The sequence below is a fragment of the Pinus tabuliformis genome, chromosome 8, assembly GCF_031772625.1.
Source record: "Pinus tabuliformis cultivar Carrire ecotype Pingquan chromosome 8, CPIR1, whole genome shotgun sequence".
Classification (NCBI taxonomy): domain Eukaryota; kingdom Viridiplantae; phylum Streptophyta; class Pinopsida; order Pinales; family Pinaceae; genus Pinus; species Pinus tabuliformis.
In genome coordinates, this window is record NC_142294.1 from 263,648,207 (window position 1) to 263,672,915 (window position 24,709).

The window sequence follows — 24,709 nt, forward strand, 5'->3', positions numbered from 1 at the left end:
TTATTTTTAATTTATTTACTATTTCTTTATTGTTTATCATCTATTTTCTTATATCATAATATTATATTATATTATTTATTATTATTTATTATTATTATTATTATTAGGGGAGATTACACACTCCCCTATTTAAGGTACTTGATCTCGAAGTTAAGTTGATTACTTCATGTTTTCCCTAGACACTCTACTAAACTAGTATAACCAACAAGCATGAAAAGCTTCCATAATAGCTAATAAATCTGAAGGAATCTTTTTCCTTTTTCCAAATATTGCAACCACACATAACCCTCATCGGCATTGGGGCTTCACTCGATGAACCTTTGTCTTATCACGTGAATTTGTGGCATATTAAACAATACCCTTAATTTGACTACATATTGGAAAATACCTCTAAAAATCACATTATTTAACCCCCTACCAATATGAACCCAATACACCTTCCCAATTTAAATACCCCTACTTTCACTAGATATTGTAAGTATCCATTTTTTCATTAACATTTTTATACCCCTTTTACATTTTTTCAATAACTTTGCCCTCCATTTTCTATACCTTCCAATATAAAAACCCTCTAACCCCTATATATCCCCCAATATGTTATGTCATTTTTCACTTCATGAATATCCCTCAATATGAACCCACGTGGTATGGTATTGCTCCCCCATTGAAGCCCCCATGCTCATTTGTGTGTATCCTAGCCCAAGGATCGCCGCAAGGTTTGCGCCTGGCTCAGACCTCATCTGCCCCAAGGCAGGCATCTGTTCCCAGTACTAAATTACTCTGGGCATATCATAAGGCTCGCCCACTCCCTCCACACCTATTAAGGTGCACAACTCTAGGCATCGAAGTCCTTACACCCCCACCATACTTTGGCATCCCAATCTAACACTAGGAACTTCGCCTACAATATCACGCACTTGGCCTCCTCAAGTTCATCCCACAGCCCCTCAACAACTATCCATTAAGTGGTATACAAGACAAAAGAACCACTTGCATATATAGTGTTGATTGAGTTTGTGCCCAACCCATATGGTGTTACATATTCTACCTCACAAGTATGGGTGCCCATGAGATCATCAAATAAATCGGCCCTCTCATCCCATTCGTGGATTTCCTGTCAATCACCGCATCTTAACGTGCAAGCAATGCATTAGATATAATCATAGTATCATAGAAATAATCCACATGCCAACTCTTGCATGTCATCTTGAAAACATAAAGTCATTGTTATCACAACATTTTGAATAGTAAAGATCTGCGTACTCTTGCATGTCATAAAATTTGCATGCAATTAATCCATGTTTGACATAATAAAATACACTCATAAGTTATAACATCAACATATCAACATGAAGGATATATCATGACATCTCATAATAAATGAACCACATGTCAATATACCTCATATCATAACATCATAATTTGTGTGCCACATTATGCATATCATATCCATCATGAGCATACACCATCATTATCATAACAAAATAAATAAATAGGCACCACATATACATCATTAATCTCTATTTACTACATACCATCACATCATGAAACATCATTAATATGAGAATCATCTCAATACTTATCAAATATGAATAACAATACACTTTAAGCATTGTTATCGTGAATTGATTTCATTTACTTATATAAACAATCAATACTAACTATGACTTAGGATTATTCAACATCCCTCTAGGATCTAGTATATCTCATCGATACTAACTTGGATTATAATTTGAATCTCTTGGAACCACTCTTATCATTATCATCCATATAAAGATTTTATATGATTCGTTTGCTTGGAAATAACTTATCTCAATGCTATCATCAATCCACTCCTGAATTGTGAGTCCAAATTAAACAAGTTCACATTTTATTAGTTGATTCTCAATTCTTTTGTCAATTTTTGCATAATCCTCCTCACCTATTGTCTTTCTTTCCTAATGTATGAAACACAAACTAAGATCAACAAACACAACTAACCTATAAATTTGCTAACCTAAGAGTTCATCTTGAATGGACTAATAGAATTTTCTTCAATCCACTTTAGCTTCAAAAATCATTTAAAGTTTCTAATATTTATGAATCAGCATATTAGCCTAACCATAAGTAGATTCATAACAATATTATTATATTGTTATTTCATTAACTACTTCCAATAATTATGGTCTCAATCCTTGAATCAAATTTTTAATTAAAAACATCACTATGTAAAATCAACTTTATATTACAAAATATCTTTCAAGCCATTTTATTAATCAATAAAATATATATAAAATATTTATTAATACCTTATCCTAATTCACCAAAATGACTTCTTATTTCTATATTTTTATTTTCAAAAATTAATATATAAAATTTAATCTTTTAGATTTATCTATTTTTTTAACAAATCAACAGCGTCTTATATTCTGCAACCTTTCTTGTATTAAAATATCAAAATCTTAAAATAATTCTAATATTTAAATAAAACTAATATGGAAAAAAAAACACCAAAACTTTATATTTCCATACTTACTTTTTATCATCACCACTTACTATATGTCATACATTTAATATGCCAACCTCAATCACAATATTTTAAAAATTAATTACTTACTAATATTATTAATTCCCTATTATCACAAAATTATTACTCTAAAATCGAATACTAGTAAATATAACCCACTAAATTTGCTGCATATAACTAGAAATAATCACCTTAAGGCCTCCTTTATTTAGTTATCTATTCTAATCATTAAAGAGCCTTCATTAAAGAGCCTATAATAAAGGTGTGAAAGATCATTTTACATTTCTCGTAAAAGCAACTATTATTTTATATCACATCTAAGGTATGGTTAGGTATGGTCCTGTTCTCTAGATAAATGACTTCAACCGTTATATTTTCCCATGATGCTCTTTGCAGTAACTAATTTCCATGTCGTTGTTTCTCTATTTGTGTTTTATTTGTATTAAATTTTTTATCCTTTTTATGTGAAGGAAACAAAAGTTTGAGAAAAATAAGTTGACGATCAAATTTTAACACTCAATAGCTTTCTGGTCTAGATGCCTTATCTAGGAAATTTAAAATCGAAGAGGATTGATCCATCATGTCAAGATCTTTATCCAGCAAACAAAGTTATGCTATTCGAGTTCAGAGTATGACCATAGAGAAGAAAAAATCCATAAGAGTAGGATAGCTCAAAGGGCCAATAACACGATACAATATTATGCTATTGGAGTTCAGAGTATGACGATAGAGGACGAAAAAATCCATAAGACTAGGATAGCTCAGAAGGCCAATAACACGATACAATATGATGTGGGATGAGAGTTGTTGTTTTTTTTTTCAATATGGTTCTTTTTCAGCCTCTTTGCAGGGCAGGCACACACTCAACCACCGTGATTACGATTTCCATTCAATCAGACGGCGGACGGAAAGTTCGTTAGCGACAAGTTGCATCGAGACAATTTGTTGTGCTATTCCTAGACCACATGCTCTAAGTATCCTTGGACATCAATTAATTGTAAATATTCACGCAATGGAAGTTGCCAAATTATCCATTCCCTAAACCTAAGACAGGTATCCAAGATAATTATATATATATCAAGATATTTCTGATTCACTTGCCACTGTAAGTTTCCAGGAAATGGCCAATGAGAAATTTCTGGGTGACGTAGCACACTGGGATCAAAACCAAAATTGCTATTGATTATCGTATGTCATGTTGGGCCTTCTTACTGCTAACAGTTTTGTATTATTATTTTTTTTTAAATATATCCAATTTTTTCTTAACATAATAATACATTAAATATTTAAAAAGATATTATATTAAATAAAGAAACATTTTATTTAATAATATTTAAGGGAAAATTTAACCTAATTATCTCAATCAAAATATATTTTCACTAAAAAATTCAATCAAAATTGCGGCCACGTAACTTAAGAGGTTGAAGATTCATCCATATGGGTATATGAATCTCACTCTACGAAATTCTCCATGTGTATTATAAAAGGTATAAGATTCTTTGCAATTTATGTAATTTTCCATTACTTAATGACGCTTATTCATGAGAAGCTATACGTGATATGCATGATCATATATATGTGAGATGGCTTATCTTTTTAGGATTATAATAATAACATTTTTTAAAATGAGGCATTATCTGTAAGATCTTATATGAGGATTTGTTTTAGTTTGATAACCTTCTAGAATGAGGTATGACCCTTATTCGCTCACACCTAAAATAAAAATTTAAGATAATAACAGAAAATGAAGGATCAAAATAAGTTTATGTGACAACCGCTAGATTTCCCTGTGTATTTGACACATAAGCCCAAACACCCTGAATGATAGAAATGAATCCTCTACTCGTTTTTTTTTTTTTTTTTTTTAACTTTTACTCCTATTAAAGATTAAAAATCGGTTATCGTTACTTTTAAGTGAAACTAGAAAAAAACATTCAAACATGTGAAATATTGAATTTATAGCTATTTATTAAACATGCACCATATTGAATATATATAGTCATTTATTAAATAAGTAATTTACTTTGTATATATTTTAAAAATATTAATCAATTAAGAAAAATATAATCTAAAGTCTATAGGTAACAATTCTAAAATTGAAACCTGCAATTAATTAGATTAATTATCTGATTTATAATGAACATGCTTTTATTTAACTAATTGGCATAAAAATTTTGAGAAATAAGAGCAAAAAAAACTTACCTGTAATGATAATACTTTTTACTTGTAATTTCAAAGTTGAACGCTACTTCAATCTTGTTAACCACAATAAAGTTTTGGGGATGACTCTCCACCCAACTGTAGGGTTAGTGACACATCTACAACTAGCCACCCCCGAGCCCCTTCAATCAACATACAACTGCTAGGGAATCTTTTGTTTCACCTCACTTTTCTCTTCGTAGAATAGAGGAAGCAATGATGAATGTCATTTTCCTCATTATCTATTAAATAGAACAATCATTGTAAAGGGGGCCGCATACACGCACTCCATGTGTCAACATGCAACTTTTATTTCTTTATTTTATATTTTACTAAATTTAATATTTCTCTTAATTTAATTATTTCTTTTTTTATTCTTTTTACTATTGGATAACTTTACTTATTATTACTATTTTTATAGTCCTCTTAGTTTAACTATTTCTTATTTTATTTTACTTTTTGTTAACTTTACTTATTTTAACTATTTTTATACTTTATTTATATATATCTATATATATTTATTTATGGCTCTAATATTCTTATTTACTATTTTATTTATTATTATTATTATTATTATTATATTTTCTTCATTATTTATTATTTATTTACTATTATGATCTTTTCTTTATTGTTTATCATTTATTGACTTATATCATGATATTGTATTATATTATTATTATTATTATGGAACATTACATAGAACTCATACTTAACATATTGGAGATGTCTAATTTTGTCGTTTTTTACAAGATTAGATTTTATATGAATTTAGAGTTATGCGAGTAGAATTATTTAGAAAAATGTCTCCATGATCCATCACATGCGAGTATTATTTTCCCACACGTTTTGAACCAACTAATGTGGTTCATCATCAAGATGAGAAAATGGAGAAAACATAATCCAAAAATAGTATATATAGAGAAAAAAGCCTAAAAATGACAGTTAGAAAAGGTATTAAAATAAATCAAAATAACCGTAAAAATTAATAATAAATTTATTCATATAAACAATTATTATAATTTTTTATAATATTTACAAAAATGAACCGGGGATAATTTTTATTAAAAATGAGTCTATGACAGTATCACTGGAATAATCGCATTTTAAAAATAGGGAATAAGATAGTCTTAATGATAATTAGGATAAAAATAAGGAAAAATAAACAAAATATAATTAATATATTACTACATTACAATAAATAATAAGGGGAAAATAATAAAAGAAAAAAATGTAAAGAAGAAAAATGATAATATTAAGGATAAATATAATGAAAATAAGGAAAATATGGAAAAATTGAAAATAGTAATAAATATAAATATAAATGGATATTATATTAATACATTAGAAAAATGCTAAACAGAAAAGGTTGGAATAATAAAATACAAATTAAGGGCAAAAGAGTAGGGTAATAAAATATAAATTATTTATATATGGCGTCAGGGAAAAAAACATTAATAGTAAATAATAATATTATAACTATATTCAAATAATAAAGAAAGATTAAGGTAAAAAATAATAATAATAATAATTAAAATTATATATATATCTATATATATATATATATATATATATATATATATATATATCAAGATGGTACCTAAGAGGAAGAGAATTTTGAGAAATTTGAGGAGATAACGACGATCCAATATTTACTGATTTTCCAGTTGTCATCATTGTTCAAATTATTAACAACTCCCTTGTCAATCTCGATTGCCTCTTTGAAATTCTTTTGATGAAAATGAGAGCTCCTAGCAAGGACAAAAACATCCTTAATGAAATGTGATGCCTTGTTTTAACAAAATTTTCAGCAAGCACTAAAGCATGATATCGATTATTTCTAATGTTCGCAACATGCTCATGAATTCTACCTTTGATAGACTAACCAATTTCATGTATATAAGGTTTCCCACAATAACAAGGGATCTTGTAGACCCCCTTAGTGTTAGAGGGGTCAATTTGGTCTTCGACAGATCTCAGGGAGGATCCTATAATATTAAGCAGCCTAAAGGTTGTAAAGTTATCATTTTTCCTAAGAATACAAGTGAACATGTCCATTATTCCTTAACTAAAAGGAAGATGAATAGTGGCAATGGATTCATTACGATTAACCTTAGCCTTAGATCCTTCTGCCACTTTTTGGAATGCGTTTAGGCCTTGAGCCTTAATATAACCATTGTTCATAAAAACCTTTAAAGATGGGTCTTTTCATCAGTCACATCAGAATCATTAGAGACCTTGAGGGCTTTGATAGCATGTATTGCTAAAAAGGTTGGTGTTTTGAACACCCTTGCCACTAGAGACCTCAACATCTCCTATGATTCTTATATTAGTGATCAAAAGGCTTATTTTCTAGAGGTTTTTAGAAAAAATGGTCACAGCAAGCATGAAGGCCCGAAAACCTTCTGAAAAGAAGCAAAAGGAGCTAGAGATAAGGTTGATCCTAAGGACTCTATTCCCAATGTTCATCTTCCTTTTATTTAAGGAACGACGGACAATTTCACTTATATTCTTAAGAAAAACAATGTCTCTACAACTCTTAAGCCAATTAACACTATAAGTTCCTCCCTTAGGTATGTCAAAGACTTAATTGACCCCTCTAAAACTAAAGCGGTGTACATAATCCCTTATTTTGTGGGAAACCTTATATAGATGAAACTAGTGGGTCTATCAAATATAAAATTCAACAGTATATTGCGGAAATTAGACGTAATCACTCTCACACTTCATATCTTTTTTGAACATTCTATTAGAAAAAGCATCAAATTTTCATTGAGGATGCTTTTGCCCTTGCTAGGATCTCTTATTTTCACCACAGGAAGCTCAGAGAGGAAACTGAAATAGAAAAGCCAGCCACCAATAATATCAACCAAGATGATGACTAAAAAATTTGTAAAAATTAGATCTACATTCTCTCCCCAAATTTCTCTTTGTCTTAGATTTTCATCTTTTTTTTTTTAACTTTCATATATTTATTTAATTATTCCTTTATTTTTTTCATTTAATTAATTAATTAAATATTCCCTTTTTGTTTATCTCTACCTTCATCTTTCTTATCATTTGAATATATTTATATTTATAGTATTATTATTTTTTTTAATATTTTTTCCTTTTAACTTTTATATATATATAAAATTCATATTTTATTATGGCAATCATTTTCCTTTAATTTGTATTTTGTTCTCTTTATCTTTTGTTTCTAATATGTTTTCTAAAATATTAACATAATGTCTATTTAAATTTTTGTTTATTATTATTTTAAAAAGACAGTTTACCTTTAATATTTCTTTTTCCTTATTTTATCATAATAATCTTTAATAATAATAATATGTAAAAATTATTATAATAATATCTTATCCTCATTTTGAATAAACATTATTCCCGATTGATTTTTATAAATATTATATATAATTATAATAATTGTTTATATTAATTTATTATTATTTCTTGAGTTTTTTTATTTATTTCAATAATTTTTTTCTCTTTGTATATCCTTGCTGGATCAAGTTTTCTTATTAGTCAATGCTTTCGGCACTGTAGGGACTATAGAGATCGCTAGAGTATTGACTGACAATTAAACACTTCTTTGACCAAACATTTCACTTGCGTACAAATATCTAACCAAAGCTTTTGCTGGCAATTTGGCTGCACCAAAATTTTAAGCAAAGTTTTCAAATCGAACTCTTATTGGAAACATCATGTTTCCTGAGGCAACTTTAGATATACAAAGCGTTTTTATCCAAAGTTCGGATTCCTAACTGTAGAGCATTTCTTCTTTGTCTATTTTGTTATATCCAAAGTAACTTTTGCTTCCTATATGCTGCCACTACCATTTTCTTGGATGCCACCTGTTCTTGTTGCCCTGAATTCTGTCACAACTCTTTGATGCAACATGTTCTTATTGTGTCTTTGAGTTATCAACAATAACTCGCAATAAATCCAATCGGTGAGTTGAGGTAAATTGCGGTCATTTCTATGGATTTAATCAGTGAGTTGAGGTAAACTGTGGTCGTTTCTATTCTCTTCAGAGCTATTAAATGTTTTCGTTGTCATCTGTGAATTATAAACAATAACTTACAACAGATCTAGATCAGTAAGCTGCGGTAGGATGCGGTCAGTTCTATTCACTTCAGAGTCAGGAAAGACAAGATAAGAATAAGAAAAGAGCCGAGTCGAGCCACTTGCATTGCTTCCCGCAGAGCCAAGCCAAGCCAGTTGCATAGCTCCCACAACCTGAAGCAGTTTATCAGAGCTGGACCAGCTTCTAATGCGCCACGAATTTCTCTGGTTAATCTCTACATGGAGATAGAATTCTAAAATTTATTTAAACAACTATTTAGAAAAAAAAGAGTAAAATCATGAAAGGGTTGAAGCCTTCGAAGAAATTTGACAACAAAATAAGGCCTAAAGTACCACAAGAGGTTGCTAGTACTTACTCTTCCCATTGATTTCGTTGTCATTTGTGATTTATAAACAATAACTTACAACAGATCCAGATCAGTAAGCTACGGTAAGATGTGGTCAGTTCTATTCGCTTCAGATCCGGGAAAGACAAGATAAGAATAAGAAAAGAGCCGAGTTGAGCCAGTTGCAATGCTTCCCGCAGAGCCAAGCCAAGCCAGTTGCATAGCTTCCCACAACTTGAAGCAGTTTATGAGGGCCGGACCAGCTTCTAAGGCACCACTAATTTCTTTGGTTAATCTCTGCATGGAGGTAGAATTTTAAAATTTATTTAAACAACTATTTAGTAAAAAATAGTAAAAGCATGAAAGGGTTGAAGCTTTCGAAGAAATTTGACAACAAAATAAGGCCTAAACTATGAGAAGAGTTTGCCAGTACTTACTTTTCCCATTATAGGGGTAGTTGCTTCTACTTCTGAATTAGTCAATCCCGATCAAGGAAAGGGAGATTCATATCTAAGAAAATGGAGCAATGCATAGATGAGCTCTTCGCATATCAAGATAGTCAATTTGTCTTCATCACCCTGGCACTTGCTTCGAATGCTTAGAATGCATGTTTAGATTTTGGGTATAGATTCTTGTCTCGACACTTTACTATCTTGTTCCACCTGAATGAGTTTTCACTGCTATAATCGATAGAAATACTGGTTCGTCCTAATACCACTCCGAGTGTACATCAAATTGGTTCGGTTCGCCATCTACCCATAATTGCTATGCTAGAAAATGTTTAGAATGAATGTGGAGATTCTAGGTATAGATCCTCTCTCCGCACACTCTATTATCCTGTTACACCTAAATTTGTTTTCACTACTATAATCGATAGAAAGACAGGTTCGATAGAAAGATAGGTTTGTCCTGATACCAAGCTGAGTACATTGAATTGGTTTGGTTCGCCATCTACCCATAATGGCTATGCCGGTAAACAAAGATGTTATGCCTTTTCTTAGAATACCCTTACCCGAACAACTACTAGACCAAGAAAAAATCTTTGGGATTTACTACAATAGCCTTGCACAAATCTCATTTTCTTTAAAGATGGTTCATTTCGATTTTTGCCTATGCAATGGGATCGATCTGGTCAAGCACGTCTCATGTTGCTTTGGGGCACGAGAATCATTTTACCTGAAATCTGAGATTTCATGTTGCCTCCTTTGTGCGGTGTTGCTTTTCTTATATTCCTGGGAATGTTCATACAATAGCAGCAACTTAGGCCACTAGAAAATCCCTTGTACGTTCGAAGGGAGGACCGGGACCCTCGCTGCTACTGGCTTTGAGTTGGTTATTGCCGGCATAGTTACAAATTCTCTTAGTGGTAGGTCAAAGAAAGAAACGGGGATTGTTTTCATTCTTTGACCCTTGAGTAAAGAAACCACTCCTAGGAGGAACCCACGACTGCAGGTCGAATCTAGCCAGGATGGTCCAAAAAAAACAGTCATAAACTCAACTATTATCATGCAACAATCTGAGCCTTGGATTTTGCACTACTATGATGCACTCCATGGGAATGAAGGACTAGCCTCGGTTAGATTCTTGGCTAAGTGGGGGTGGGGCACATGGGCTACATGCAAACCTTGCATGCCTATCCTACATATTCTTTTCCTTTTTCTTTTTTTCTAATTTTATGTTTATTGTTGCTTTCGGGAATCTTATGTTATTGTTAGAATTGAGAAACTTTTTTAATTTTTTTAATTTTATGTTTATTGTTGCTTTCTGGAATCGTATGTTAGTATTTCCCTACCCAATTCATATTGATCGGTGAATATGTGGAGATAGTGACCACCAGAAACCCTAATCTGTTCTGATATGGAACTTTAAAAAACATTTCCATTTTATTTTTAATAGCATTATGTTATTTGATTGGAAATGGAGCAAAAAAATTTCCATTTTATTTTTAATAGCATTATGTTATTCGATTGGAAATGGAGCAAAAGAAATTCCATTTTATTTTTAATAGCATTATGTTATTCGATTGGAAATGGAGCAATAATGATAGGCTCACACCTTAGTTGGTAAATTATCTACGACCGTTGATTCTATTTCTTCCCATTAACTTCAAAATCAACATTAGCACCCTTGTTCGCTACCAAAACAAACTGCTACAAGGCCATGATTTATCTTGTTCCACACTTTCTTGACAACACGTAGCCTTGGTAAAGTTGGAACTTTCTGCCAGAGGCATCATCCCCATACTAAGGGGGTGATTAACCAGTGCTTGTAAAAAGGCATTTTCATTGTTCTTAGACACATTCTTGAATTGAGCGATTGTTACAACTCCAACATTCAAGTTTTCCTTTGACATTGTATGGTTACACCTTACACAGTTTTCCTTTGAAATTGTATGGTTACACCTTACACAGTTTTCCTTTGACACTGTATGATTACACCAGTGTAAGGGTAATTGATTGTGAACTAATTCCCCTATTAAAAAATGTGAAAGCATATCCATAGTCCAGAATGCTCCAGGATTGTAATATGTTTTCCATTTTTACATTTCACAACATTTTGCAATATGTTTTCCCTTTTCACATTTTACAACATTTTGTAATTTGTATATTGATCACAGACAACACCTACTGTGGAGGCTGTTCGTGATATTAGTTTTGCATCACAGGTGATTGGAGATATGAGTGGGGCAGCTTCTTTGGATGACCTATTAGCTGATAGGTATTCTAAACTAGACTGCTCTATCATCCCAATGGAGAGAGGCCATGATGATTCTATTATGATCCTGAAATACTTGCAGAAGACTTACAAGCCAATCAAAATAAAAAATGAGGTGATTTAATCCGTTATGCCCTGTACCAAATTCTGCTTCTACCTGTATTTTTTGTTTGCTCACTGGATTGAGCTTTTGCTCTCGATTAGATGATGAGCCTGTAGATTAAATTTGCTTGCACAACCTTTTTGCGTTAATGTGCATAATATCTACGCTCTTCAAGGTTCCAGACCTACCTACAAGGAAGTTGCGAAGTTACCCAACAAGGTCCTGTTGTGGTGTGGTATGCTCATTCTTTCCTCTTAATTTTATATACATTGAATATGCAATGTCACAGTTCTAGGTTTATAAAGGATCTCATGAGATCTCATCCCACCAAAGTAAGGAACCATCTTTGGATTTCCTTGCGAGTGAAAATATGATAACACTAGACTATGATCATAATATTAGCATGATATTTTGTAGGAACTAGGACATGCAACCTTGTAAGACATTTGAAGAACGGCTTGCTCCCTACAATAGTTTCTGCCCCTGCTCCTTGATACATGGTTTGTAATTTTCTTATTAATTGTGCATGACAAAGCATTTTAGGTAACATATATATGGAGGAGCTTCTACATATTTATTTGGGGTGCAATTTGGTAGAGGCATATACTTCTCAAATGCTGCTGCAAAAACAACACAATATACACAAACCACAAGGGTTTCTTATACTTGCAGTGGTATCACTGGGAGAGAAGGTTATTGAGATGTCCAAGTTCCCAGAGGTACTGAAATTATGGCAACTCCCCATACATTGATTTAGATGATGAAGGATTTTCTATTACTATCTTTTCTAGTTAATTTGATCTACAATTGATGTAGGATACAAAGGAATTAGAGGAGAAGGGTATGGGTGTCAAATGATTAGGTAGAAAGACAACAAATGAGAATGAACATTTCACCTGGAAAGATGAAATTTGGGTGCCCTGTGGATCTTTGATTCCTTTTGGACAGAAAGACAGCGCTCCGGCTTATAATGAATATGTTGTTTACAATCCAAAACAGGTGCCCTTGTAGTCATACTCATTGAATTCTCTTTACAGAAAAAAGGTGGATTAGAACAAACATGTGCATGAAGATGCTAAACCTGTCTTGCTTTTACTTTATTTGCAGGTGAAGATGATGTTTTTACACTGTGTTCAACTTGATGCCATGTAATATTATGTTTTCTTGAACATTATACATATATTTTTTACCTTCTCCTTGGAATTTTTTTAATCAATTTTCTGTTTCAAATTGCTTGTGGTTCATAGTTTATGTTCAATAAATGCTCACTTGCAAGTTTGCCGGTATGTTCAAGAGAACTAAGATGCCCAAGACTCATCAATCACAAACATGCAAAGAACTGCAGTTCCTCAACCCGGCAGGGACTACCGCTACGACAGTGACTCCCTTGTTCTTATTGTCCTCCTGATAATAGTTGGAAAAATGTTAGCAAATAATATTTTAAGGTAATAATTCTTCTAGACATTTTTCTAGAAGATTAAAAGATTAAATTGTATAAAGACTTCCATCTCAACCTTTCTTCAACAGCACTCCGGTAAACAGTACGTGTTCGAAACAATCCCAACAAATTGCATACTCAAATGAAATTTAAAATTGTTTTATCGACAAATCATTTGGGAGTATGCTCAGCCAATCAATAATCGAAAGGATACTGATCGATATCCATAAACGATAGTCGCTATGAATTGTAGAGGAACCATTTTCTCAATATGACAATGGAAGTCATGATTATCGCTCGCTCTTATTTGAAAATAAAAGTGATATTAAACGTCAGTTCAAATATGGAACACATTCCATTTTTCTCTCTTTGTAGAGAGTACGTGTTCCCCACCAACTCAAATTGGATTTAAAATTGTTGAGCAAACGAACTCACCATCCCACCATCACACCGCAAAAGAATCTATGATTAATAAACCCACCTTGGATTAATCACGTCCAAATTGGATTTGAAATTGTTGTCTCGAGAACTATTTGGGAATATAGAAAGCTTATAGATCATAGACATAGTTCGTGATCTCGATATCCATATCACACCGCAAAAGAATGTATGATTAATAAACCCACCTTTTTTTAATCTAGAATATGAGTCATCGTTATACTTGTTTTTATTTCAAATTAAGAATCAGATTAAACGCCAACCAATTCATTCCAAGGCATACCCAAAACTAGTAAGTCGCCGAGGGGCCGACACTTCCTACTTCATCTGTGACCTGTATGTAGCTAATCAAAGCGGCCATCTTGGAGATCTCCAACTTTGTCGTAATGGAATTTAAAATTGTTTTGTGGAGAAGCGTTTCGGAATACTCCCTACTTGATCTGTGACCTGTATGTAGCGAATCAAAGTCAAAGCCGCCATCATGGAGATCTCCCATTTTGTCGTAATGGAATTTAGAATTGTTTTCTGTCGGATCATTTCGGAATTAGTATGCGCAGCTCATCAATAATGCAAGACTACCATCGGCCTAAGGGATGACATTATATATTTAGTATTAGTTTATGTTTAACCAAAAAAAAATTATGTTTAACCAAAAAAAATATGTCATTTATTTATAGTTTAATTTCTGGGATTAATTTATTTTTATTTTTTATTATTATTTAAATTAATTTATTTGTAAGATGATTGGTTGAAATGTTATTATGGATTATTTAGTAACTACCATTCTTATTAGTTCTCAATTTTCTGTTTTATTTATTTTTATTCAATTTTTTATTTTTTTTTAATATAAGAATTATAGTTGTTTTTCCATATTTTTAATTTAAGATGATAAATTTTAAAGAAGAAAAAATGCGTAGTCTAATGAGGTGGAGGAGTTATGGAGATTCCGGTCATATTTAAAGAAAATCTAGCTAAGGATTTTTGTAAATCCAAGTTATAGTTGTTAAACTTCAAAATTTTAGGTCTCTTAGACATTTGATGGGGCTGAATCCATTTCCACTATCAAAAACATGATTCAAACACTTCCTCTATAAGATTTTTTGAATTTTTTTTACTCGGATTCTAGCCACATTTGGTCGTTCGGGCAATTCCTCCACCTCGACTCCAAGAAAAAATAATTAACAAAACTTTTTCGAGTTATTCTTTTTTAGTTATATTAATTTTTCATATTTTTCTATGGTTTTTGTTTTAGATGCCTAATTTTAAAAAAGAAAAAATAATAAAAAAAATATTTTTCCCCTATATACACTTATTTAAGTTTTATTACTCTTTAATTTTACTTCCACTTTTTTTTGTTTTTTCTTTTCTTGTCCTCTATTTTCAATTCCAATTACATTAATTATATATTTTTTCTTGTTTACACATAGTTTTTATAATTAATCAATATTATGATAATCAAGTTTTTAGAATTTTGTGATGATTTATTTTCTAATTTTATTAAGAAAGTTTTATTGATCTATAGTAACTAATTTTAGGATCTCGTGAGCATTTTTTTCCTAACATTGTTGAATTTGTTTTATTTATGCATAGTTTTTATTTGTTCCTTCAAGTATATCTAGAATTCAATGAATTGATCTCCTTGAATTCAAGAAATTTATTTATTTTTTATCCTTTCATGTGTTTGTGATTAACGTTCATTGTTCGTGTAGGTAAAAGGATTTGAAAATCCTACATATTACCAGGATTCCACTTTGAAGTTCCATATTCTACTTCAAGTCGGTAGAGATTGCTCGACATTTATTGGAAGATTAGCATTCAATTTCTCATATGTTTCAATTAGTTTATTAAATATTTTTATCTTCTTTCCTCAAACCAAACATGGAAGATTGGTCTCAGTTACCATGCCAAAAGTTAATGTGTGAATTTTGTTAAAGTGCTTTAATCTATTTCATAGTTTTATTCAAAGTGACTGTAAAATTCATCCATTTTAATACTAAATCACAAATCATAGAGAAAAGTATAATATTTAGAAAATATTTGAGAATGGCTAATGATATATTTTATTTCTTTTAATAATTTAGAAGTTTAATGTTTTTTCTTTTATTTTTTCTTTTTAATACGAAATGTAGGAACTAAGTATTTCGATTAGAAACTAAGTGTTTTGATATCCATCTATAGTTACTAGTCATTTAATCTTTGCTAGTCATAATTTAGTTGTTAGATTAATAGTAAAACACTTGGTATTTGAAATTATTTATAAATATTAATTAAATTGTCTTTACAATTTAATTTTAAAAAATAATTTAATATTAAATCACAAGTTATAGATCATCCCAACTCCATTTTCTTTTCATAATAAAGAAGTTTTTGTTTAAAATAAGATGTCATTTGAGAGATAACATGAAATTCTTGTTCCATATTGCAATGCTTTCAATGTCACAAGTACAATTGCATTACTTTATATCAATTATTAACAATTCTCATGAACTTTGTAAGAGACAATTAGTTGTGAGAAACAAGTTTTTTGGATTGACACTTCTGAAACTAAATTTCTCTACATCAATTTGAACCAAATACTACCAAAAAAATAAAATTACAAAACTTCATTACAACCATCATAGTAAAGTGGTCACTACAAAATATTATTTTAGCAAACATTTTTGCTCCCATTTCTATTCTTTTATGAGAACTCTAATTGATCATATCATATCATGTTAACATACTCCAACTAACTGTATTTAAAGTATGTGACAAGTACCTACTCCTATGTAAGACTTGTTTCAATATAAAAATCAAATTAAATGTTACTTCAAATATATAATTCATTCCACTGATTTCTTATTTTTCTTTTTTTAATTCCTCTTGCGACAAGTTGAGGCATTTTTAAGATATATTTCTCTTTTAAATGGTTTCTATGTCAAACATAAAACGTGTCTCAAATTTATTAAATAAGAAACATATTTATATAATATATTATGTTTTTCAATAAAAGATTTATATTATTTTCTAATTAATTTCAAAATAATAAAAAATTGAATGATTGTGGGAAACTTTGTTAGTTTATAACAAAAGGATTCATGCATATGTGAAAATTCATAACAAATCTGAAGCTTATTTTGGAAAGATTTTATTTAACTAATTAAATATATAATTTTAGAAAGAATTAATTAAATTTTATTTAAATTTTTTAAATGATATATTGAAAAAAATAAATTATTATTATTTAATTGAGTGAAGAGGCTTATTATAGATTGTAGTAAAATGAGATGTGTATAAAAATAAAATATTCAGTTAATATAAATTAGTATTGGGTATAGTTATAAAAATATATTATATAAAAAGACTAGTTTAATATTCACTGGTAAAATGACTCAATGCACATGTTATGTAATCTCTATAACACTCAAAAATGTTTTTTAAACAGTAAAAAATTACACATTGATTTTTTCACTTTAAAATAAGTTGCAAGTAAAAGAAATGATCATCCTAAATCTGTGGTTAAATTGGATCTATACTTATTGTAATATTTATATAAAAAGTTATTTTTTAATTTTGGACAAATTTAATCAATCAAACTTTATTATTAGGAGATTATGGGTCAATTCTCATCGATCATCAATATCCTCAGAGTTAGACTCATGGATTATGCATATGTCAAAAGCCATTAAGGAAATGTTAAATTATAACTAATTCTAGATAGATTTAATTTAATAGAGAATGTAGATTACTATTTTTAATTAGATTTAAAATAACATAGTTGTAAAATATAATTGGAAACATTATCTGTTGATAACATAGGGATTCATGCATATGTGAGATGTGAGGAGGGAGATGTTAAATTATAAGCTATTTTAGATAGGTTTAAGATTAATAGCTCTAACACATAATAGTTTTGTTTTATAGCTAATAATTATTTCAAGGTGTGTGGAAGAAAAAATGATTGTGAAAGCTAAGCGTTCTCAAATAATGAAAAAACACGGAATGAAAATTATTGTTATTGTGCAGAGTGAAAAAGTTTAGAGGAAGCTCTTTTTTGAAAAGTAAAACCCATATTTTAATGTATTATGAGATTTTTCTTTCTTCAGCAAAGCAATTTTTTGTATCTTAAGTCTTTATTGATTTTTAAAATTGATAAAAAAATTTGAATAAAAAATTTGATTTATTCATAAATTTAAAGTTAAATTTGATTTGGTCATAGTCAATGCTTCATTGTGCAGTGTTTTTGCTATGCAAAAGAAGCTTCCATCCCACAATCAAAGCTACACATACGAAAGCTCTACATGATCAAACATTGGTGCCTACAAGTTTGACTCATGCATTCATTAAATGATATGAATAGCACGGACTCAAATTGATAGTTGTTCGGGCTTTATATAGATTTGGATTTGTTCTAGTATGGTTTGTCAAATTTCCCTTTTCCATTATAGCCACATGTTTCTTCATAATTGTTTGTCAATATGTGATCCATTTTCATCCAATGAGATTCTCCAACTTTTTTTATCTAATTATTTGTAACTATGTGATCTGTATCAATTGGTTTTTGAAAGCTCCATGCAATGATCTTCTTCTAATTAAAACACAGATAAGCTTCCTTCCCACATTGAGAGCTTTCATTGTAAGCTCCACACAAGGATTCTACATAAAATGAAATAGATTCCCACAATTATGGTTCTTAATTTGCAGTGGAAGCTTATGATCACAAAAAAATGTTTATTCTCCAAATTCACTTTGAAAAGTTAAATATTTACTTACTAAATAAATATTTGAAAATTTGATAACATTTTATATATATCCAAATGGTATATGTATATACATATTCTCACACCAGTTCTTTAAATCCTTATTTTATTTAAAAAAATAAATTGTACACTAGTGTAACTAAATTAATTACAAATACTACTTTATCATTCACTATTGAAAAATGAAATATGGAGTCTTTCACAATAATTATTTTAATGATGGGAAGGTCTCAAGTAACAAAACTATTGATCGAATGATGGAAGCGCGTGGGTCTGCAATGAAGCTAGGGTTTCAGCGATAGAGAGGTTGTATCCTACATGCTTGGGTGGTAGCTTTGAAGCGAGGACTAATCGTGGGGAGAAGGAGCTCCCCTGCGACGATCTAAACTAGAATCCCACTGCCTTCGATGGAGGAGAGAGAGTAGAAAATAGTAGGGAACTGAGGGAGAAATGGAAGCAAGTGCGGGGAGGGGAGAGATCCCCTCCTACAAGAATATGACAAAGGGGGAATCAAGTAAGGAACGGAACAGGACGGGACCGAGGGCAAACGACGGGGAAAACCCTGCAAAAGGAACCAGTTGGCAGACGAGATTAAGCGGAAAATGCCATCCAAGGGCATCGAAAAAACCCAGGTTTGTGATTCCGAACAATAAACTCGAAGAATACAGAAGCTATATGAAAGATTATGCTTTAATATGCAAGTTTGTAGGGTTTTGGCCGACTGAGAAAGACTTATCCAAGTGGATACAGCAGAAATGGAAACCGAAAGGACATGTAGAATTAAAACTGGGAGCCAAGGGGTTCTTCACAGTCATCTTCTCAAATGTAGAGGATAAAGAAAGGATTTTTGAAGGCGGCCCCTATTTCATGAATAATGTGGGTCTATTCATCCGACATTGGGAAGATTGTTATAACCCAGACACAGAGAAAATGTTAGCAGCACCAGTCTGGATCAGACTCTTTGGGCTTCCAATGGAATTTTGGGATCCAGAAATCTTAGAAGGAATAGGCAATGCAATAGGATCATTTGTGAAAGTAGCTGAATCCACCAAAAGAGGGAGGTACACATCTTACACCAGGATTTGTGTGTATATGAATATAACTGAACCCCTCCCAGAATTTATTGAGCTGGAGTATCATGATGAGATCTGGCAACAACCAGTGGACTACGAACACATTCCATTCCGGTGCAGAAGATGCCATGAATATGGCCATCTCTACAGACAATGCCCTTTAAATAGAACAGAGGAACCAATAGACAGGAAGGAAAAGGCGATTCCCACAACTGAGGTCGCAGGAAGGGAAGAAGAGGGTTTCCAAGAGGTACAAAACAAAAGAAAGGCAAGAAAAAAGATACCACAGAGACAAGAGTCCAGCAAAAGTAGCCCCCTGGAGATGGAAAATAAGTTCAAAACCCTACAGGAAGAAGAAATAGAGATGGGAGAGGAGGAAAGCGAGGAGGAACCAATGGAGTTATTAAATGAAGAGGAAAAAAAAGGAAATAGGACAAGGAGAAGAACCACAAGGAGGAGCAGGAGAGAAGGGCGAACAGACAGAGGAACAAATACAAATGGAGGTAGACTCCCAGAAAGAGAAAGGAGAGGAAGAAGAGCGCATAATGAGAAAACTGCTGCAGGAATGGAGATATTTGGATGAAAGGTTCATACCCGAGGAACAAAAACAAGCTTACAAAGAAGCGTTTCAAAGATATAAAGAGAAAGCGGGGGTAGATGCAGCAAATAAAATGGATCAAACAGGAAAGCAAGGGCCTCAGAACTTTGGAATGGGCAGCTCTGGAAAAGCAGGGAAAAAAAGAGGTCGGCGCTCACTAAGTGAAACAATTCAAGAAGTGGGAGAAACACTGGTGAACTCAGGAAGGGTAATACCTCTATCAGAGGTATTTCATCAAACCTCAAAACTATTTAAATGATAATTACAAGCTGGAATATTAGAGGCCTTAACAGCAGGGGTAAGCAAAGACATTTGAGAGACAGATTGAAAAAAGACAAGCCAAGTATAATGATAGTCTAGGAAACAAATATTAGCATGCAAAAAATGGAAGAAATAATCAGCAAGTGGAAAATTCGGTACGAATTTATGGGGCAGGATGCGGCAGGCAGCGCAGGGGGCTTGGCAATCTTATGGAACCCTGCGGAAATACAATTCAGGAATTGGATAAGTTTCCCGCGGATCCTCTCAGGTATGTTCAATCTGATAGGGTCTTCTGAATGGGTTGCGCTATCTGGAGTGTATGGTCCACACTCACCCAATGAGCGCAAAGGCTTTCTGCAGAATATGAGCTCAATTCATAGACTTTATCCTGAAATGCCTTGGATAATCGGTGGGGATTTCAACATGATTGTGTCACTAACAGAGAAGAGAGGAGGATTAAGAAGAACAGATCAGGACATGGAAGCCTTTAGAGATATGATAACGGAACAGCGAATGGTGGATATACAAACTATAAATGGTATTCACACTTGGAATAACCGAAGAGGAGGAACAAACCAAATAGCTTCTAGACTGGACAGATTCTTAGTTTCGGAACAAATCATGATGAAAGATGTATTCATAGAGGCAACGATTCTTCCAGCAGTTGGCTCTGATCACTGGCCAATAAAGTTAGAAATCGACCTCAAGCAGAGCCCCAAAAGAAGACCGTTCAGGTTTGAAGCCTTCTGGCTCAGGAACCATCAGTTTCTGCCAAAAGTTGAAGAATGGTGGACCACGAGTAGGCAAAGTGGGAGAAGCAAAATGCAAACTTTCCAACTAAAATTGAAAGAACTTAAGGGGAAAATAAAAAAATGGAACAAAGAAGAATTCGGGGACATATTCAGGGATCAACAATGATTAGAGCAAAAAATGAATGAGTTACAACAGGTGAATATAACAGAGGGCAGAAATGAAGAGAGAAGTAGAGAAGAAGGAATTGTAATAGGCCAACTTGAGGAAAGAAGAAAACAGGAAGAGATCTTATGGAAACAAAAGTCACGTGTCCAGTGGCTTAGAGAAGGAGAAAGGAACACAAAGTTCTTCCATCAGGCCATGATTCAGCACAGGCAGAGAAACAGGATCTTCTCAATCAAAAACACGGGAGGACAACGCATAACCCAGCATGACGAATTGGAGCAGGAGCTGGTAGGACATTTCAAAGGTATTCTCACTGAACCTCAGAGGAATAGATCGGAGGCCATAGGAAGGATAAGCAATGAAATTCCGAATTTGGTAACCAGGGACCAAAACTTAGCCTTGATGAGAGCAGCTACCTTGGAGGAAGTTGAGGAAATTGTGATGGGTATGAAACGAAACAAAGCCCCAGGACCCGACGGATTTATGGCAGAATTCTACCAAGCAAGCTGGAAGTTCATAGGAAAGGAAATCCTAGAAGTTGTAGAGGAAGCACGCACATAGCAAAAGGTTTGGCCAGGTCTCAATTCTACTCTTATTTCTCTAATTCCTAAATCAGCTAATTCGGAAACTGCTAAGGGTTTTAGGCCAATAGCCCTTTGTAATGTCATCTATAAGATTATAGCCACCTTAATGGTCAAAAGATTGAAGCCAATCCTCCCCAACATAATATCCCCTGAACAAACCGGGTTTGTTGAAGGGAGGCAAATTCTAGATGGTTTAGTAGTCTCTCAAGAAGTAATACACTCTTTGAAACAGAAAAAGGAACCAGGCATGATGATAAAACTGGATCTTTCTAAAGCTTATGATCGTCTTAATTGGAGATATCTAGAGTCAATCCTTCTGGCTTATGGATTTTGTGACAGGTGGGTGAAATGGATTCTCAGCATGATCTCCACGCCCAATTTTTCCATTCTTTTGAATGGTACCCCAACTATGACATTCAATGCTTCAAGAGGCCTGCGCCAAGGAGATCCCCTGTCACCATTCTTGTTCATAATAGCGGCAGAGGGATTGGGAAGATACATCAAAAAAGAGCTCAGAGAGAGGAAGATAAAAGGGCTGAGGCTGTGGGGAAACAACATCCCAGTCACCCACCAACAGTTCGTAGACGATATCATGATTTTCTGTAAGGTATCCCTGAGAGAGGTGAAAAGGATCAAAGAGGTCTTAGACTTATTCATGGAAGCTTCGGGTACTGAAATTAATAAGGATAAGTCGAACACCTTTATCTTTAACACTCCTGAAATGGTCAAAGCCCATTTGACAAGAACGTTGGGGTTCAGACAGGGAGAATTTCCAACAAAATACCTGGGCACCATGCTTGATGTGAGTTCGCTAAGGATTGCTAATTGGCAACCAATTCTGGAGAAGCTCAAGAACCGTTTATCTAACTGGTCCTTCCGGACTCTTAATATAGCAGCTAGAGTGGTTCTTCTCAAATCAACTCTTCAATCAATCCCAATCTACCCTCTTTCGGTCATGGCAGTGCCGAAAGGTGTAAGTACCAAAATGATTGAAATCTTCCGGAACTTCATTTGGGGAGGGCCAAAGCAGCAGAAGAAGTGGGCCTTAATCTCATGGAATAGTCTTACAAAGGCAAAGGAGGCAGGGGGACTAGGAGTTAGAGACCCGCTTCTTCTGAACCAAGTCCTAGCGGCGAAACTATGGTGGCGCTGGATGAAAGGGGGTAAAGACTTATGGAAAGAGATATGGACGCAGAAATATTCAATGCCAACTACAGCTGAAGGAATCATTCGAAAGGAAGAGATGCCAAAAGGATCCTCGATTTGGGATCTGGCATGCCAGAACATAGATATTATAAATTCGCAGGCTTTTTGGGAGGTCAGAAATGGAAGGACAACAAAATTCTGGGAGGAAGCCTGGCAGCAGCGGGAAAGAATGGTGGAAATTCAGGGGCTGCAAACCATCTATAGAGAAGCCAAGGCCAAAGGCTTAACCTATGTAAATGATTATTGGAAGGAAGGAGGCGAAAATGAGATGTGGAGGGAATGGAAAGACCCTGGAGAGTGGGATAATAATATTAGTGATGATCTTAAAACAAGGATAGTAAAAGAGATGGACTCCAGAAGGATTAAAAAAAGAACTGGGCCAGATATTCTCAGATGGGGCGGATCTACAAAAGGCACCTTCACGGTGAAGGAAGCATACCTCATAAAGTCTAAACAAGCGATGGAAGAACAGACACAAGACTGGAAACAATTATGGAAAAACAAATGGTGGCCAAAGGTCACATTGTTCACTTGGCTTGTGGGAAAAAGACGCATCCTGACATGGGATCAACTCCAGAAAAGAGGGTTCCAAGGGCCATCAAGATGCAGCTTATGTAAGCAAAACATAGAAAATCAGGAACACATTCTAAACTCTTGCCCGATAGCTCAGGATCAGTGGGAAAAGACTAGAAGCCTCTTTGGAAAGACGAATCGTAATCCCCAGGATGTGATCCAAACTATTTTCCAATGGGGAAAGGGACAATTTCAAAGTCCGGTTGTGAGAAGAGCATGGAACCTGGCTGCAGGATTCAACATATGGACCATCTGGAAAGAGAGAAACAGAAGGATATTCCAAGACAAGATTATCTCTCCGGAGGAGCTTTGGAATAGAACTCAAACTCTTATAAGAGAAACAATCCTTTCGGAATCCTGGAACCAGGAGGATTGGGATACCACGGAGGAAGAGAACTGAATTCTAAGGAAGCTAAATATAGACCAAGGGATGGTCTATCCCCAGCAGCAAAAACCCCAAATTATACAGAACCAAAGTCCAACGGTGTTCATCCGTCCTCAGGCAGGCTTTATCAAACTTAATTTTGACGGAGCATCAAAAGGAAATCCAGGTCTTGCTGGATTTGGGGGGATTTTCAGAGATAGTCAAGGCCAAACTAGGTGGATTTATGCTGACCGAGGAGGCACGATGAGTAATAATGAAGCAGAATTCATGGCTGCGTACCAAGGAATTAAGATTGCAATAAGAAATGGTTACAGGAATCTAGAAATAGAAGGGGATTCAACTCTAGTTGTAGAAACAATAAGAAAATTGAATAATGGAAAAGCTTGGGATCAGGTGGCTAGAAGCTGGAGGACGGCGGGCCTCATCCAGGAAATAGCAGAATCAATGAATCATATTGAGTACAAGGTCATACATCATGTTAGGAGAGAAGGCAATAGAGCTGCTGATTACTTGGCGAACTGGGGCTGCAATGAATTGAATGGCAAAGTGGATAGCATATGGCCACCACAG

The 24,709-nt window shown here is 33.3% G+C and overlaps 1 protein-coding gene across 1 annotated transcript; it reads left to right on the forward strand.

Annotated features, from left to right (window-relative positions):
- The first annotated feature begins 20,596 nt into the window (after positions 1-20,596).
- Positions 20,597-21,391, forward strand: LOC149235164 (uncharacterized). Its single transcript, XM_089368473.1, has one exon. The coding sequence runs from the start codon at positions 20,597-20,599 to the stop codon at positions 21,389-21,391; it is 795 nt and encodes a 264-aa protein (XP_089224599.1).
- The last annotated feature ends 3,318 nt before the right edge of the window (positions 21,392-24,709 follow it).

Bases quoted from the DNA above. Each gene is read 5' to 3' on its own strand.
- LOC149235164 (XM_089368473.1), top strand. From the start codon at position 20,597: ATGGAAGAAATAATCAGCAAGTGGAAAATTCGGTACGAATTTATGGGG.